Source organism: Drosophila tropicalis, unplaced genomic scaffold (assembly GCF_018151085.1).
Source record: "Drosophila tropicalis isolate 14030-0801.00 unplaced genomic scaffold, ASM1815108v1 contig_878, whole genome shotgun sequence".
In the NCBI taxonomy this organism is placed as follows: domain Eukaryota; kingdom Metazoa; phylum Arthropoda; class Insecta; order Diptera; family Drosophilidae; genus Drosophila; species Drosophila tropicalis.
The window spans coordinates 1946467-1964466 of record NW_027173374.1 but is presented as its reverse complement, the minus strand read 5'-3'; the positions used below and the strand labels follow the sequence as shown (position 1 = coordinate 1964466).

The following is an 18000-nucleotide window of genomic DNA, read 5'->3' as shown; positions in this document are numbered from 1 at the left end:
CAGAAAATGCAGCTAAATATCAGGATGATTTAAAAAAAGAAATTCAACAGTTACAAAAAAATGAGGAAATCTGAAACAGATGAGAATCTAAAGAGAGAAATAGAAAAGTTAAAAAATGAAGTTTCATCATTAAAGATCAAGTTGCAAGAATCTCAGAATCGGTTGACTAATAAAACTGAGTTACATGAAACCCATTTTCTGCAACTGAAACAAACTGAGGAAAATCTAAACGGGTGCAAGGGAAATTTATCTAAAACCCTTTGCAAAGGCCTCCCATGGGAAAGTCATGCTATTAAAATTATTGGAATTGATCAATTTAATACTCTTTGCAACGGAGATCTGGAAGATGGTTGTTGGATAGCTATTTATAATCGATTTGACGGCAGCGCAGACTTTAATAGAACGTGGGCTGATTATCGCAATGGTTTCGGCAACATAAGAAGGGAGTTCTTCATTGGCCTAGAGAAGTTGCATCGCATAACCAATTCCCACACATATAAATTGTATGTGAAAATTGGATACTTAAATGAAAGTTATGGCTTTGCTAGTTACGATAATTTTCTCATTGGCAATGAAAGCGACAAATATGAATTGCAGTCATTGGGAGAATTTACAGGGACAGCAAGTGATGTAATGAATTACCATTTACATCTTAGATTCTCCACGTTTGATGATGACAACGATTTAGACACCGATTTGAATTGTGCTGCAAAATATGGTGCTTCGTGGCATAAAGATTGTGGCGAAATGTAAGTATTCCTTTAAAAACAATTAATAACAATTGCAAAATTTGTTGTCTTCTTTTTTGTTATTAGCCAAATCAATGGGAAGTGGAAAACTGATGTTGACAAAGGAATGGTTTGGGTAGACACCCAAGTGAAATCTGTCCAGATGTTTATCCGACCCAAATGTCAAAATTTCTAAGAGTCCTGAGATCGTATTAAAGCTTATTTTACGGAACTACTTGTTGTGATGAGCAAAATACGACTAAGTATAATCTCTTCATAATAATTCCATATGAACCGCAACAGTTGTTCTAGTTTTGCCGCCAAAAATAGCCGAGTAAATAAACACAAATAAAAACGTGAGAGATTGGACAGAATGTTTTCACTCAAACCTAGAGGAGAGATGGAAAAAAGCTCTCTCTCTCTCTTACTCTTACTCTCACTCTCTTTCACTTTCACTCAACAGGATGTAGGTCAAACGTAGCGTATGAGCAACATTTGCCTGGTAGTATATTGTCAATTCAGTTGTGCGAGACGCCTTCATCAAGAAGCAACTTTAATCGGTAGTAAAATAAAGATCTCAACGCTTTGGAAAACTCTTTTTTTCACTTTTGTTGTTGTGGATATTTGCGCGCGCTTTCCCTAACATCGAATCAATATTGCGGTTCTTATTGTTTTAGGGTGTCAAAGCCCAAAACGGATAGCCCCACGACAGTTGAATTTATTTTTGGCACCACATTGACTTTGCCGAAAGAGCCAACAGAAGAGGCGAAGAGGAAGCGACTAGCCAACCAGCAGGCAAGTGATTTCCCCCATCTGGGCATTAAAAATGCAAAAGCCTTAAGTGAGGTCCAGGAATTTCCTTTATTTTCCTTATCATTTATCGCTCAACCCAGGAGAGTACAAGACCCGGAAAATTACACATACGCAGGGTATGACGCGACGTTTTGTAACAGGTTTCTTGTCTGCCCCCTTTCAAGCGACATAGCAAGGTAGCAAAAGCAAAGCACGAAACATCGGGGACACAACGCACTTGAAAATTTTATGACAAACTGCGCGTTTTCATGAAGGCTACAGGCCTTCTTTTAGTATTTTTTGTGTTATTGTTTTTTGTCTGATTCAGTGGCAGACATTTGCACTTCAACATCAAGGGTAATTAAAATGTGGTCACATTTCAGAACAGGCCGTGGCTCAGACCATGCGAGGCTAGCCGCAGAGCGGGGGACCTGCAGCAACACTCTTTTGAAAATTCCATTTGCAACTCTTGCCTGAGGACTTGTCAAAAGCCACAAAAAGAAGTTTACATTCCCCTACCTAAAGTTGTCCTGAAACATGGCTAACTAAGTGGTTGAAAGTTTGAAACTTTCGTTTTAACATATTTCTTATTCTTAGAACTGTTTTGAAAGTGGAGTAGAAAGGACTATAGGCATACAATTTCCATTTCAATTATTAGTTTGTAAATACAGCCATTTATCCAACCCATTAGTTCCAGCTAAAAAGTCCAAGTTATGATTTAAGACGATGAAATTTGTTTAAATTCTGATAAAGTATTTAATTTTCATAACTCTTTTAGCTATTTCTTTCTTTTCATCTTTATTGCCACTTGGATCTTTTTTATAGCATACTTTTCTGCGTCAGTGGGTACGACAAGGCCTACGACATTTTATCTCTCTCGGAATATACCCTCTTTTTTTATGAAAATACCATTTTATTCATAGTTTTTGGCTTTTGTTTCTCAAGTACGGGCAATCAACGATTTCCGTGCGTGTTTCTTGTATTGTTTCTTGGCCGCTTCTTTTCAACCATTCTCAGTTCTTTGATATTAATGCTAAGTATTGCAGGCCTGCTGAAACAAAAGAACCAAAAACATAAAAAACACAAAGAAGGAAACGTAGAGAAGGAGAAAGGGAGATAGAGAGAAAGAAACGAAAAAAAAAAAGGAAAAACGATTGTATTGTATAATTCATAAGCAAACATTCCGATTGTACATATGTACGTACAAATATTTTTTTGTTTTGTGCTTTGGTTTTTGTGGTCATGTCCCCGTCCTGATGTAGGTGATAATGGCGCCCAATAATAGTCCTCCTTGGCCCTGGCTATGAGTTTTGTTATGGTTATATTTGTCTGCAACTGACGCTGACTAAGCCTATTCGTCGCTCACACTCTCCAAATTCCATTTCCCATTCCTAACAAAAAGTTAATATAATGACTTGGCTTAACTAAGGCGCAAAGGCCACATGGTTGCCTATATACGAATATTTTCAGTTATTTTATATGCTTCCCTGAGGCCATTTTACCCTAAAATCATCTGCATGCGTAGCCCATGCTCTCTTTAATGCAAAAACTGTTTGGAATACTTGACACGGCTTATTCTATAATATACAGCATACTCACACACACACAGTCACCCCACCTTCCTTGGACACACACAAGAAGAAGACTTAAACGCATTAGAAATCCTTGCGGGATTTCTAAGTTAAGAGAAGGTGTAAATTTTTGCTTATCCGAAAGTAAATATCAATAATTTAGTTTGAATAATTAAATCTCCATATCTGAACAGCATCTGAAATCATTTTAAAATTCAACCTGTTTCTTGTCTTCAAACATTTTCCATCCTCTTTGCTAGATAAATATCCGACTTTTTTATGCTAGTTGAATCAACGTCAGGTCTTGGTATAATAAAAAATAAAATGGAGTATTTCACTTTATGGTTTGCATTCTCAAAAGTAATTCGTTTTTCATCTCTAGGGGCCACAAAATAGTTTGTATAATATTAATAAAAAAAAAAAAAGAAGAAAAACAAGAACAGAAACAATAAAGTAATAGCATTTGGTTACAAACCATTTTACAATGTTTTATTTTGTTGTGGTTTTTTTTTACGACTAAAGTAAATGTCGGTAGTTTCGCATTTTGTGTCCGTTTTGAAGTTTAGTTCCCAAAGCTATGCTGTAATTTTTCTCTTGTTCTGGCATCGAGATAACAGCAACGCCCAGCGAGTTGTAAGCACAGTGGTCTAAAAGTGTAAATATATTTCTATTAATGTTAAATCATCTCATTTGGGTCTTATTGAGACTCAAATTTCAAGCATTGTGAGATGGATTCACGCCACAAATCAAAAGTCTCCATGATTTCACCTCTCTTTGTAGGACTTTAACCACTGCCTGAATTAGATTGTGAAAGTTTCCATGGTGTCCAGTATAAAATTTATTAAATTTGGCATGTGTTTGTTTTTTAATTTTTCCTAGGTTTATTCAAATTCTGTTTTTACCTATCTCATCTTGATTTTTATGTTATTGAAAAAAGGGAAATGTATCATGAGTTTTGACGTTTTAGTTCTGTCGGAAATTGTTAAGACTTAGCAATATGTATGTCTCTATTTTGTTTTTGTTGTCTTTCTTTTTACACTGTAATTAAACATATTCATTTTCATTTAGATACATTTTTGTATGACAAACTAACAGCTAGATAATTGTACCCACTAATAATGACCAAATTCCATAGGGATTACCAGAGAGCGGCATACCCCTCTTTCTGCCCTTTCAGCCAATTTATTGTAGCTCTGACTCTCTGACTATTTGTCACATTATTAATTGATATGAGGTCTCCGTGTGACTTCTGGTAACCATGTAAAGTATTTATTTGTTATTAGATTTCCATTTTCTCTTGTGCTCTAATGGTTTTAATTCAATTTTGACCTCATTCCATTGTGCCATATACGCATCTATTCTGGACTAGACATCAAAGTTACCTTCATTTCCATTTGGATGTTCATTGGCAATTTGTTACGTTTTACGCTTCGCTTCGCTGACATTGGTCTTCTCTTTTTTTCTCAGTCACTTGGAATAGATAAATCAAAGGCAAATGTGATGTAATTTTCTTACAAGAAACACAAACAAAATGATGCTACCATGTATATACAGAGAACCAAAGTAAAACAAAGTTGCTAAGTAAATGGATGGAGGGGCGGGTATTTTCTCTCTTTGTTTACTTAGTTGAGGCGGTTCAATAAAGTCAAGGCGCCTCGCCCAGCTACATACATCTATCGTCTCCCGTTTCAGCCCATCATCGACATCATCGAGTCATGGCTTGGCCTCAATTGATATTGAAAGTCTTTCATCATTTTAAATAGTTTCATTCTTTTCGACACTTATTTAAGCGACAACAAAATTGTAGCGTGAGTTCAAAGTTGAAGAAACCCCAAAAAAAGTTTACTACGCCATTTCATTTGTAATGCAAACTAAATCAAAGTAGGATAATCAAATATTTATAGGGCAATTATAACCAAGTTCATGCATGCAACAATTTCACATACATACATATACCGAACGAACTAAATTTAGGTACTCTGATGTGTTACTTCATTAAAGTATACACGTTTTTGTCGAGTGCTCCACACACGAAGGATAAGCCCTGAGAACAGCTATTCATGGGCGTAGGGATGATCCCTTTACTTAAAACTCCAAAGACTAGCCTAACTTTAGTTAGTTTGTTTGCCATTGAGGCATTTATTTCGACATTGCCCAAGCGCTTGGACAGATTAGTTGCAGATGTTGCAATTCATTCATTCTATTTTCACTGTTTGCCAACTGTTTTGGATTGCCCAATGGTCTGTTGTCATCGTTTCATTTCTGATGGTATCCCTCCTGGATTTGTCTCTTCATTGCGCAAGGGCTCTGTAATGTTTGTGAATAGATTTGGGAGGGGAAATAATTTGTTTTTTTTTTTGCTCTTCTAATCGAACAGTTTGTCAAATCTGCAGCTCAACCGAAAGTTTTTAAGTCTCTCCGTTTGCATCTGTTCATAGTTCAGCTGTCACACCGTGCGTATACGTTATTAGCGGTTAGCAGATCCGCCACTGTTCTTAATGAAATTCCAGCTACTTCCATGCTTCTCATATGCATCCAGATTGTACTAAGCAGATTTTTGGAATTCCCTTGATGTGAATACCTGATGTGGGTCCTTTGTGTACACGTTAGTCTGCTTAAATCTTTGGTATTTCTTGGTGAAGAATTTGCGAAAAGACAAATTTGAGAAAAAATTTAAAAGCAAGAGTGAAATATCCGCGTTTGAGACTAACAAGTCCCATTTCCGTTGTTGCTGGAGTCGTCTTTGTTGTTGAAACAACATTTCCAACATTTGCCTGCAGGCTGCAACGCAGCACATTGCCTCACGGAAGGAGGCATGTCCTTCAACATGCCCTCTCCCATGTTTCTTCGCCCTGCAGCCAGACAATGTATATGTAGGTGTGTGTGTGTGTGTCAGCGTATGAGTGTTGAAGGTCATATTAAAGTTTGGTTTACAGCTTGATTTGCGCTTTTCCGGTGCTTTGCGTTGCTCTTTTTTCTCTGTTTGCTTACTCATCCATCCATATCCATGGGCATTATAAATGCATTTGCTATAATTATGCCACACGACACTCGATGTGGCCATTTGGTATTTATAAACAAAACAAAACCAAGAAAGCAATTTAAAAAATGAATGAATATAACACAGAAATTTCCATGGTTGTTTTAGCTACTGGATTTTCTGTTTGGCCACAATAGAGATTTTTGTTTTTATTGTTCATAGAGAATCTCACCAAACAATAAGTACCCACTTGACCCAGGATAAAAGCATTAGAATTCTGTGCTAATTACACTGTCCAACAAGGACAAATAAATAGACGGATTGACTTATTAACCAATTCTGTAGAGTAAAACATATGCAAATTCTTGGGACTTTTCCTATAAATGAACTGTAGACAGCACAGGCAGCTGCCTAATTCCAATTACTCTAACTAACCCGATTCGGGATTCATTATTATTAACTTAGCTTTAGCCATTCACCATCACATTTACTCCCATTTTCATATTGACTTTATGTAACACACAAATTTTCATATTAATAAATGGTTTTTCAGTTTCCAATCCAAAATATGATTTTTATAATAATTTCCACCAACGACACTTTGGGATTAAAAGTTAAACCGATCCTGCAAATCAAATATACAAACAGAATAAATGCTTAAAAGGACACCATCTTTGAGCCTTGCAATTGCGAAATAGCCCTTTAAGGCAAATTACCACTATAGAGTATCCTAATCCCTCACACTTTCACTTGATGAAATCCAATTTGTTGGATAGTGTACACCAGGCTCCAATTTAATAGTTGTCATGGCGCCGCTAAGCCTATGAGCCCCATCTGCTGGTCTCGCCCACCCCCCGTCCTCCGGCCCCGTCCACCGATGGCTCTGTCTGCTGCCTGGCTGCTGTGAGCACGACAACGCACCAAAATAATAGAGCTTTGACTCAAAAGCTTTCACTCAACCACACAACACACTAAAAAGCCCCCACTCACATCTTCGACATCTTTTCGAAACTCTGTGTGTGTCTGGGCGCTCAAAAATTCAAGTGAATTTAGTTCTGAAATCGCCGCCGACATTCAAAAGTCATCATCACGAACGCGTCGTTCGTTAATTAATTTATGTAGATTATATTCTACATAAAAAAAAAAAACGAGCAACAACAAATTAAGTAACCTAGTCGAATTTATAAACAAAATCCAAAAAAAGTGTTGATAAAAGGGTGCGTAATAGAATATATATATATTTTTATTCGTACATATGTTCCAAGTGTAATCCGGTTACTTCTCCCAACTTTGTGTGGTATTTAGAACTTGATAAAATCAACTAACGAAAAAAATATGTGGTTTTCTTAATATATAAAAGTCTATATATGTATACATATGTATATATGTACACAGATGTGTATGATTATTTTCTGTATGTATAAATTGCAAAAGAATTTTTGTTGTTGTTCTCTTTCTATATATATATTTATTTAAATCTCGAAACGTGCACTCAATGCATTAATCGAAATATTTCTATATTAATATTTAGAGGAAATGTTTAAAATTAGTCATCTAACTGAGTGTTTAACTAAACGATTGTTTATAAATCCTTTTGTTTATTTGTATGTAGTTTAAATTATTTGAAACACTTTTTCAGTTGCACATAAATTTTCAAAACTTTACACACACCGATACACACACATACACGAACACACAGCGATTGGTGGGAGGAAATAACTGCAAAATGAGGTGAATATTTAAACAATTTATTAAAAATTATTAATGCATTTTATTTATTTATAATTTAATGACCACCAACCACCAAGAGTGTATTAAAAAAAATAGACACCCTGTAAATAATAATACAAATACAAGTCTACCTAATTAGCATAGATATCATTTTTATGTTTCTATTAAAAATAATAATTATTCAAATATTAATATCATACTTATTCACTTCTTACATAAGGAATCAAAGAAAACATTTTCTAGAAAATTGAGAGGAGAATTCTTGAATTATTTTTAAAGTATAGTTTTATGAACTTTAACTGACCTTTTCTAAGTGAAAAACATTGTTTGTCAGGTGTCATGTAAATATCTTCTCACCTGTTCTTTTTATTGATATAGGGTATCTTAAGGTTCATGCTTCTTTTTAACATACATCAATCAGTCGACGACGTCATCGCATAAAAACGTGAAACGTGAAAATTGAGCAAAAATAACAAACTACACAAAACACACAAATATATATGTATATATGTATAAAAATTATATGAAATAAAAAACAAGACGAGTTCAAGTTCTTGGCAATGTGAGCCAGCTTTGCCCCCTGCCTATTGTTCTGTCTCGCTCTCCACAAGTTCTCCATATTCCCCAGTCAATTGAAGGTAGTCAAGTTATGGTAGTCTCTCTTTCTCTCTCTCTCTATCTGTCTGTCTCCGTTTGTCTCACTCATGATGATGGCATTCAACAGGTGGCAGTGGCCTCCCCCTATGTCAAAATGTTGACAGTCAACAAATTTTCACAAGCATTTCCATTGTGGCCAAAACCAAGCAAATTAGTTCAACTTGGTAACGAGTAAGCTTTGCGTTAACGCCTAACTACCACTCCAGTTAGCCATCCCTTTACCTTGTCTCACTTACACAATTATTTCCAAATGCCTCAAACTCGTCTCCAACTTCCTTGCCTCAACAGGATTTGTTGTTGTGTTCGTTTATGGCAACAGTTGCCGCTTTTCTGAGCAGAGATTATTAAGTCAACAATGCATATATAAATTAATTCAAAATTCTAAAGGGAAAATTTAAAAATAAGAAGAAAAAAATATACATGCAAAGTAAACAAAGAGAGGAAAAACAATTTTCTATGCAAATTTGTAGGAGGCAAATATTTTCGAGGAGCTTTTAAATATTTAAAAAAGAATAACAACACAAGAACAAAAAATGAAATCAAAAGAGCAAAAGTTTGTTTAATAAGCCGATTACAAAGACAAGAACAATATACATATATATATGGGCATATAAGTTACTTATAAATCTAAAAAAATTCACATATCTTTATTTTGGAAAGAATGTAAGATCTTTAAAGTCCTTACTCCTTCTAACAGTTACGTTTTTTAATTATGCATTTTTCTTTAAAAATATGCTCTTTTAACCCTAATAGATGCTGGGTATTAAAAATGTATACATAGAAAGTAAAAGTCTAAGAGGCTTATAATATGTTGTGAATGCAAATATTTTTATGTTTCAAAAGGCAAACTTTTAGCCGAGTTGTTAGGAAGTTGAGATTTTTGTTATTTTATACAACCCACCTCAAAATTTGTTTCACTCAACAAGTGTTTCTCTTACAACTCACAAAACTATGTCAATTTCCGCCTCCCCATCCGACATCCACACGAATGAAGGGGGTCAAGTGACTAATGTTTCTTTTGTCTATAAAGAAATGAAATTAAGTTAAGTAAACAATAAGCCAAACCAGAGAGAGAGAGAGAACAAAAATGCAAAAGTAAATGTTATTGCATACTTTATATATACATTTGATTATAATAGGTGGCTAAAATTGTTGTACACTGAAAGAAAATGCTATGACTATGAAATGAAAGAAGGAAAGATGTGATTTTTCAAAGTTAACTAATTCATTTAGGCCATGATAGAATGTTTTGTATAAAAAATAGATAATAGACAAGGCATAGGAATAGGGGAAAGGTTAGAGAAGAGTATTTTGGGAGTACTAGTAACATTTTCAAATTAAATTGTTGACTAAATAGTTACCAGATTGCTACAGTCTCAAATTTCAAAAATCTGAAGCACTAATTAATTTTTTAACAACTGCTACAGTGAATTTAACTACAAAAAGTCTAACAATAAGTCTTACCTTATATTGAAAGACCTTATTACCTTTTCTACTTGTTTCTTTCATTCAAAAAGTCAGAGACAATTAAGTTAGAGCTGAGAAATGAACCACATTGATTTTCAGTTTCCATAGTTTTTCTTAAAAGCAAATTGAGCAAAGTTTTTCGTTGTTTAGGCGTTAAGTGTAGCTATTGAGAGGCATGCCAAGATCGCATTTCTAGAAGACAGAAACAAACAAACATGACATCATCGTTCATCATCTCGAACATCATTATGAGCTTTTAGCTAGCTTTTGCCGGTTGTGTTAATGAATCAGCTGCTGATATACGTATACATAGATATATATTTATTGTATGCTAATTTATTGGCATTACTTTTTGCAGTGATAATACTCGATCTGTGCCCTTGGCCGATTTTGTTGATCCACCGAAGCCCGAAGAGGACGAATCATTTGTCCCCTTGGCAGAGGTAAAAAAAATGAATGAGTTACCAGCAACACCGACCACGCCCACTGGGCCGGTGTCTACATCAACGCAATCCACACCCAATGGCACACCCAATGATGGTGTGGCCAAGCCCATTGCAAGCCAATTGAATGATAACAGCATCTTCTCCATAATCTATGGTGTGGGCAAAAAGGTGGCCATTGTGGGCTCAATTTATCTAGTCGGCTATATGGGTTGGTCGGTGGCCTGGCTTATTGCACCCGTCATTTTGTCTGTGGCCCGCGACCAGTTGGCCAAGACATCGGAGAAGAAGCGAGATATAGCCAAGGCATCGGCTCTGGCCTCTGAAAAGGATGTGATATTGGCTCGTATTGATGAATTGCCCGCCTGGGTCTACTTTCCCGATGTCGAGCGTTGCGAATGGTTGAATAAGGTAAAGTGGAACAATAATTCCTTTTTAAGAATTTTTGTAAATTTTTCCTTGTTGTTTGCCTCTGCAGATCCTTAAACAGGTTTGGCCCAATGCCAATCATTTTGCCCGCACTCTGGTCAAGGAGACCATCGAACCGAATGTGGCTCTGGCTCTATCCAATTACAAGATGAATGGTTTTCGTTTTGATCGCATTATTCTTGGTACAATTCCACCACGAATTGGTGGTGTTAAGATCTATGACAAGAATGTCGATCGGAATGAAATCATTATGGATTTGGATCTATTCTATGCCAGCGATTGTGATATCAATTTCTATTTGGGTGGCATGAAGGGTGGCATCAAGGATTTCCAAATTCATGGATGGGTCCGTGTGGTAATGAAACCTCTGATTCGATCCATGCCATTGGTCGGTGGTTTGCAGATATTTTTCCTAAATAATCCCAATATTGATTTCAATTTGGTGGGTGTTATCGATTTTATGGATATGCCGGGCTTGAGTGATCTCTTGCGTAGGATAATAGTGGAGCAAATTGGTAATGTAATGGTTCTGCCCAATAAATTGCCCATTTCCCTGAGCGAAGAAGTCTCTGCAGTGGCTCTAAAAATGCCCGAACCAGAGGTGAGTTGGAATGGTTAATAACCTTAATGAATGGATAATTAATCACTAAACTGTTTCAATTACTTTCAGGGCATTCTGCGTATTCATGTGGTCGAGGCCAAGGATTTAATGAAAAAGGATATTAGTGTTTTGGGTAAAGGTAAATCAGATCCCTATGCCATTATCAATGTGGGAGCTCAGGAGTTTAAGACCCAAATTATTGATAATAATGTCAATCCCAAATGGGATTACTGGTGCGAGGTGAGTTCATTCGAAAGCATTTGTAATGCATGTTGATCTAGAATTTTGCTTGCCATTTTGTAGTCTATTATTGATTGTTATCATATACATATAAGTATGTATGTATATACAAACCTTTATATACAATAATGCATGCATGCAACACTACACACACATATTATCAAGCAACTTATACAACATACATATAATTATCTAGATCTTGGCTCCATTTTTGTTGTGTTTCTATTATTCTTTTCGTTTTTGTTCCGCCTGAGCATAGGCAACAGTTTTTATTGAAATGGGTCAGTTTGTCGAAATACAATTGAAGGACTCGGATGATTCCAAAAAAGATGAGAATCTGGGAAGGTAAGCAAAAAAAAAAAAAAAAAGAAAACGATTGACCCCCTCCCTCCTCTCCCCCTCTCAGTGTGAGTAAATTCGACGTTACATTAGTTCAAATTGATTCCAATCGCTAACTTTTTGCATGCATGGTGTTTAAAGACTTTATAAACTGAATAACTATGGAAAACTCTCTCTCTTCTTCTTCAATCTATCTTGTTTTTCATTTCTCCCTCTGTTTCTGTTCTTCCGAATTGTGTTTACGTTTCTTTCTCTCTCTCTATCTATCTCACACTTTTCTTTCATACACAAAAATTGTTTTTCTAGGCGTGTATTTTTACCAACATAGGACACTTTGTTGGTTTTTCTTTGTGGGACTATGACCAAACAATGCCAGGTGTACTGGCCGATGATTTATTGGGCAGGTTGTACTATTTTTGCATGCCACTTGCAGCTTGACTATAAATCCAAAATGCTTTCATAATGAGTTTCTTTGAGTTATTCCCAACTTACATTCACACAATATACTAAACAATCAATCTACAATAAGTTTAAAATGGAATTGGTTTTAAGATTTCTTTAGATGAATAGTCAAAATAGAAAAGACGGATATAGGGCGGTAAAATGAGTGCAACTTTGACTCCTAAAGTATGCACTAAGCAATTCTTGAATTCGTTACACTTTCTAAATTTGTTTGTTGCATACTTTTTGGGGCAAAGTTCTTCCATATCATAGCCATAGAACCGCAAACACAAAATAGATATAAACAACCTTTATCTAGTAGCTAACTATAGCATTATTTTGAATATTTGATTTTCAAAAAACTAAGTTCACAAGCAAAATTTCTTCTTAGTTTACATCAATTTTAAAACATGTCATATTTCTTTTATACTATCTTTTGATCTGACAATGTAATGCTTATAATTACCTTAAACTTTAGTTTTAAATAGAAAAAGGATTCAAAAATAAGAAACCAAAGGAGGTTAGATAATAAATACTGCTTATTTCAATAATTCTCTTTGCTCAATTTGATGATCACAAATACTACTATGTAATGTACTTAAACAATTAAACAATTATCACCGATCACCACTGACCAAATAACAACAGCAACAACTAACACTAGATGCAATTGCATGCCTAACACTATTCTAATACGACAACAAACACTGACTAAAAAGTGTGTAGCACCATCCAAAAGAACTGCATGCTCCACCTATCCAATAATATGTACTCCTAAGTAGTTTGATTGATTTGCCCTAGTCCCAAACACTGTATATATATCTACCTGGCATTAATCTTCACGCTGACTAACCTCAGAATCTTACTAATGTGGTGCAAAATAATATATATCTTTCATATGTATTACGGACGATGATAAGGCGGTGGTTGAGGTCTCACAGCATGCCATGTTGGTGCTTAGACTATTTGATTGGGATCGAACTAGTGATGACGAATCGCTTGGCAGGTTAGGGATTCTGACCTATAAGACCCTTTTAAAAATCATTTCAGCTGAGTTGATTTTTTAATATTTTTGTTGAATAGTTTTTCTTAAGCCTAATTTTTGATAATATTGATTTCCATTTATTAATCTATTACAATTTCCAAAACAAAACCAAAACACAGAGCCAGCATCGATATAGCCAGTGTAATCCAGAAAGGAGTTGTAGATAGTGTAAGTATATATAGCTCAAAACTCCTCCTTAGACTTCTCTGATATTTAATCTGATATTTAATTAAATCTAACGATTTTTCAATGCAGTGGCTAACTTTGGAAGATGCCAAACATGGACTCCTCCATGTACGTCTACAGTGGTACAAACTCAGCGCAGATCCGAATGATTTGCAGCAAATTCTTTTGGAAACTAAACTTTTGCGCATTACCACCATGAGCTCGGCTGTGTTGAGTGTGTTTATTGATTCTGCACGTCATCTGAAGGTAAGATAATTGAAAAACAAGCACCCACCCTTATGTGCAGGTGATCCAAATTGTTATCTCTTTTGCCTGCAGCAAGCACGTTCCAGTTCAAAGCCTGATCCTTATTTGGTGTGCAGTTTGAACAAGCAGAAGCAACAAACGGCCATGATAATGCGGGACGATTCTCCAGTTTGGGAGCAAGGATTCACTTTCTTGGTCAGCAATCCGGATAACGAGAGCTTAAACATTAAGATCTATGACCAGAAAACAGGCAATGATATTGGCCAATATACTTACACACTGAGCACTCTGCTCAAGCAATTCAATATGGAGGTTATTCAGCAGCCATTCCAATTGCAAAAATCTGGACCGGAATCCAGGCTATATATGTCATTGTCATTGAGAATCTTACAACCTGGAGAAATTGATAAGGAATCAGATACATTGGAGCAAGTGGCGGCACTTACCCGGTCAAGCAGCACTGGAGGAAAGGCCACTGAAGTAACAGTGCCTGTCATAAAGGTAAGTAGGCGATGATATAACGAAGACTTAAACCCAATGTCTCTATACTTATCTCTCTATGCCTTAGGAATCCCAAATAGCTGGCAAACGTTTGTCTACTGAATCACCCATTAGCGAAGAAGATTTAACAGTGCCAACAAGAATCTCTCCGGCTTTATCGGCTTCTGCATCCAGTGAGTTGCCCATTACCGAACAACAGCTGATCTCGGCTTCTGGCTCTGGCTCAGTGTTGACTCATCGTTTTCCCGACACCGTCTCAACCGCCGGCGAACATGGTCTGGGCCGTATACAGCTCTCTTTACGCTACAGTGCCCAAAGACAGAAACTGGATGTGACCATTCACAAGATTGCGAAAATACCTTTACGTGATCCCAGCAATATACCAGATCCGTATGTGAAATTGCATTTGCTGCCTGGCCGCAGCAAGGAGTCAAAGCGTAAAACCAGCGTCATTAAGGACAATTGCAATCCGGTTTATGATGCCTCATTCGAGTACCTGATTTCCATAGCCGAGCTCAGGCAGACGGCTCTCGAGGTCACGGTCTGTACACAGAAGGGTTTCCTTTCGGGTGGCAGTCCCATTATTGGCATGGTGAGTAGCAAAGCAACCCCGTTGCTACCTGGAACACTTCTGCTCTGTGTCGCCTTCCTTATGATTCTCAAGTTCGAATTCCGCACTTTGTGCATATAAATTGATGATCTTAATGGTAGATTCTCGTTCTTGCTTCGGCAGAACATATACTAAAATTGGAACGATACAGAGAAGATTAGCATGGCCCCTGCGCAAGGATGACACGCAAAATCGTGAAGCGTTCCACATTTTTTTGCTGCATCTTATTAAAACTTCATATTTTCTTCTCTTTTCATTATTTATTTCAGCTGAAAATACCTTTGGATGACAGCGAAATAACAACGCAGACTGGCCTCAATACCTGGTTCGACTTGCAGCCAGAGATGAGACATGAGTGAATATAAAATTATGAACCTCATTCATTGAAACAATCTAAATCATCTATTTTTTACTTTATCTTTTGTATTCTATTTATAATTTTCAACCAAAAATTGTGAAATTTTTGCCTCTGCACTGAGCAAAAAAGAGAAATGAACACTCTTATTATTAGTCGTGCCTCTCTATTATCTTAACTATCTACTGATTGTAGTCAAATAAATTTGAAAACTTGTGTTTTGAACATCTGAACATGTGCAATATCTCCGGTTATTTACAAAATGAAAGGAGAATTAGGTAAAGATATTCATTGCTTTAATATCTTATAAAAATTAAAATATTTAAAATTGGTTGGCTTAGATTTTCTTGATTTTGAACAATCAAAAATGTCTATACTTTACTTAAATCTACAATTTCAAAGTCGTCTATTGGTAAGTTCAAAGCAAACAATCAATGAAAGTAAAAGTAAACAAAAAGTAATTACCAATTTACTAAGAATCATATATAAATTTGCTATGAACGAAAAATATAAAAGATTCTTAATTGAAATTCAAATGAACTTCTTATAAAATATTGAAAGTGGGTTTGAAACTTGGGAAGGAAAGGCTTGAAAAGGCTTCACAGTGGCGCCATTGTGGACAAAACGAACACTAGGTGTCGCCTACCAATTTTAAAGGCATTTCTTATAATTCTCAAGTTGTTATTCTTCACTATTGACATTTATATAGGGCCTTATATCGACTCACTTCGTTCTTGCTTCGGCAGAACATATACTAAAATTGGAACGATACAGAGAAGATTAGCATGGCCCCTGCGCAAGGATGACACGCAAAATCGTGAAGCGTTCCACATTTTTTTGCAGCACTCAACTCTGTCAATCCATGGGGAAAAATTATAAAAAAGGAGTCCAAATAAATATATTTGTCTTTTTTTTTGGTTTTGGTTTTGTTGCTTTTTGCCATTTATTTTGTATTATCTTTTAATGTGTGTATGCATGTAATTTGGTATGTATTTTGCCTTATATTTGTATGTGTGTGTATATATAGACAATTTGTTGCTTAAATTTCTTGGTTTTTGTTTTTACACATAATAATTATGTTTCGTTCGTTAAGGTTTTATTTTTTCTTACATCTTACAAAATTTTTAATTTTCAACACAGTTGTTTTTTTTTTTCTTTATGTATATATATATATATATTTATGAATTTTTCCTTGGACACCACATTTAATTTTGTTGTTGTTGGTTTTTCTTATTTTTCAGTTTGCAATAAACCAACAGAAAGACAAAATTTCGTTGAGTTTTACATTGACTTTAACTCTCTCTCTGTAAGTGTATTAGATATTCGGCTAGCCGAAATTACTGTAATTAATTGAATTGATTTTTTTCGTTTTCATTGCATTATGCTTAATGCATAATTTTAAATTTAATTTGAAAATACATAATATGTATTCTTTGTTGGTTTTTATATATATTACGTTATTTTTTAAATGGACACATGAATCAGGCTCTTGGTTTTGGTTTTATTATATTTTCTTAATTTTTCGTTTTGTTTCTTTTAGTTTATCGAAATGTAGAACTTTTTACCTTTTATATATTCATTTATATATCTCATATGTATAAATCTGAAACTTGAATTCTGTTTTCCAACATTTTTTTGTTTTGTTTTTTATTTTTTTTGAGGTAGTTTTGCTTATTCTTCGCTTAAATTTCTAAATATGTATGTAAAAAATGTTTGTCTGTATGTATGTATGAAGCACATTTATATAAAGCACACTTTTACAATAACCATAACATATAAATTGTTTTCTTTTGTTTTGTTTCTTTATTTGTTAAATATTTAATATGTTTGTTTCATTTGCAATCTTTTACAATATTAAACACTGAGGAACTGTCGTGCTTATGTTTCAATGCCGCTTCGCTTTGAATTCTATATAGTATTTTTAGATCAAAGCTCTGACTCGCTTATAAATACGATACGATATTTCCATATATGTACATATATACCAAATATATATATCGAGATTTTTTAGTCGCTTGTACTTTGTGTGTGGTGAGTGTGGATGTAATTTTGAATTCTTATCACTTAGTTATGTGTTTTTAAGCTCCTAAAAACTTAAAACACAAATTTGAAAACCCTAAAAAAAACCGCTGGCCAAAATTTTCATTTTAAATGTGCGCTCAATTTCAATTTGTTTCATAATTTTTCCATTGTAATTATTAATTTTTCGTTTCTTTTCTTGATAAGCCTAAACTAATTAGTTAAAACAACTAGAATTGGTTATGTATGAGAGGAGGTAGGAAGGGGTGGGTACGGGTGGGGATTAGGAGGGAGAGTAGAGTTCATTAGTTCACAAGTAACTATATTCTAAGTTTTTAACTTGAATCACTTTTATAATTTGTATTTTCGTTCTCGTTTTCATTAATAGCAAAAAGAAAATCTATAAGTTTTTTCGTTAATTTTTAAAAAACAAGTCAAAAAGAATTGTTTAATTTTTTTTAAATTAATTTTTTTTTTTGATATCAAACTGAACACAAATCGTTAAGCAACAAATAGCAGTTACAGAAGGCTAACCCAAAAGTCATTTTACCAAATGGGAGAGTGTGTGAGATAAAGTGAAAGAGAGAAAGGAGAATAAGGAAAACCCAACCCAAATTAA

At 35.0% G+C, this 18000-nt stretch overlaps 1 protein-coding gene, 1 long non-coding RNA gene and 2 other non-coding genes across 7 annotated transcripts; all 4 read left to right on the top strand.

Annotated features, from left to right (window-relative positions):
* The first annotated feature begins 73 nt into the window (after nucleotides 1-73).
* LOC137585356 (uncharacterized) lies at nucleotides 74-960 on the top strand. The gene is made up of 2 exons (XR_011033551.1): nucleotides 74-749; nucleotides 816-960. It is a non-coding gene; the product is annotated as an uncharacterized lncRNA (long non-coding RNA).
* Nucleotides 961-1182: 222 nt separating this feature from the next.
* On the top strand, nucleotides 1183-15595 carry Esyt2 (extended synaptotagmin-like protein 2). 4 transcript variants are annotated; one of them, XM_068301103.1, is made up of 11 exons: nucleotides 7139-7288; nucleotides 7711-7802; nucleotides 10285-10780; nucleotides 10848-11399; nucleotides 11469-11639; nucleotides 13340-13425; nucleotides 13584-13632; nucleotides 13720-13896; nucleotides 13969-14397; nucleotides 14465-14989; nucleotides 15277-15595. In XM_068301103.1, exons 2-11 carry the CDS (start codon nucleotides 7798-7800, stop codon nucleotides 15364-15366), a joined length of 2580 nt encoding a protein of 859 aa, XP_068157204.1. In that variant the 5' UTR covers nucleotides 7139-7288; nucleotides 7711-7797; the 3' UTR covers nucleotides 15367-15595. The 4 variants fall into 4 exon arrangements, with proteins under 4 accessions (XP_068157205.1, XP_068157204.1, XP_068157203.1 ...); XM_068301102.1 differs by lacking the exon at nucleotides 13340-13425 and adding an exon at nucleotides 11899-11984; XM_068301104.1 differs by lacking the exons at nucleotides 7139-7288; nucleotides 7711-7802; nucleotides 13340-13425 and adding exons at nucleotides 1183-1523; nucleotides 11899-11984.
* LOC137586002 (U6 spliceosomal RNA) lies at nucleotides 15115-15221 on the top strand. Its single transcript, XR_011033663.1, has one exon. It is a non-coding gene; the product is annotated as a U6 spliceosomal RNA (small nuclear RNA).
* Nucleotides 15596-16092: 497 nt separating the features above from the next.
* LOC137586001 (U6 spliceosomal RNA) lies at nucleotides 16093-16199 on the top strand. The gene has a single exon (XR_011033662.1). It is a non-coding gene; the product is annotated as a U6 spliceosomal RNA (small nuclear RNA).
* The last annotated feature ends 1801 nt before the right edge of the window (nucleotides 16200-18000 follow it).

Coding starts and splice junctions, on each gene's coding strand:
- Esyt2 (XM_068301103.1), top strand. Junction 11,400..11,468: donor TAAAAATGCCCGAACCAGAG/GTGAGTTGGAAT, acceptor AATTACTTTCAG/GGCATTCTGCGTATTCATGT. Junction 14,990..15,276: donor GCAGTCCCATTATTGGCATG/GTGAGTAGCAAA, acceptor TATTTATTTCAG/CTGAAAATACCTTTGGATGA.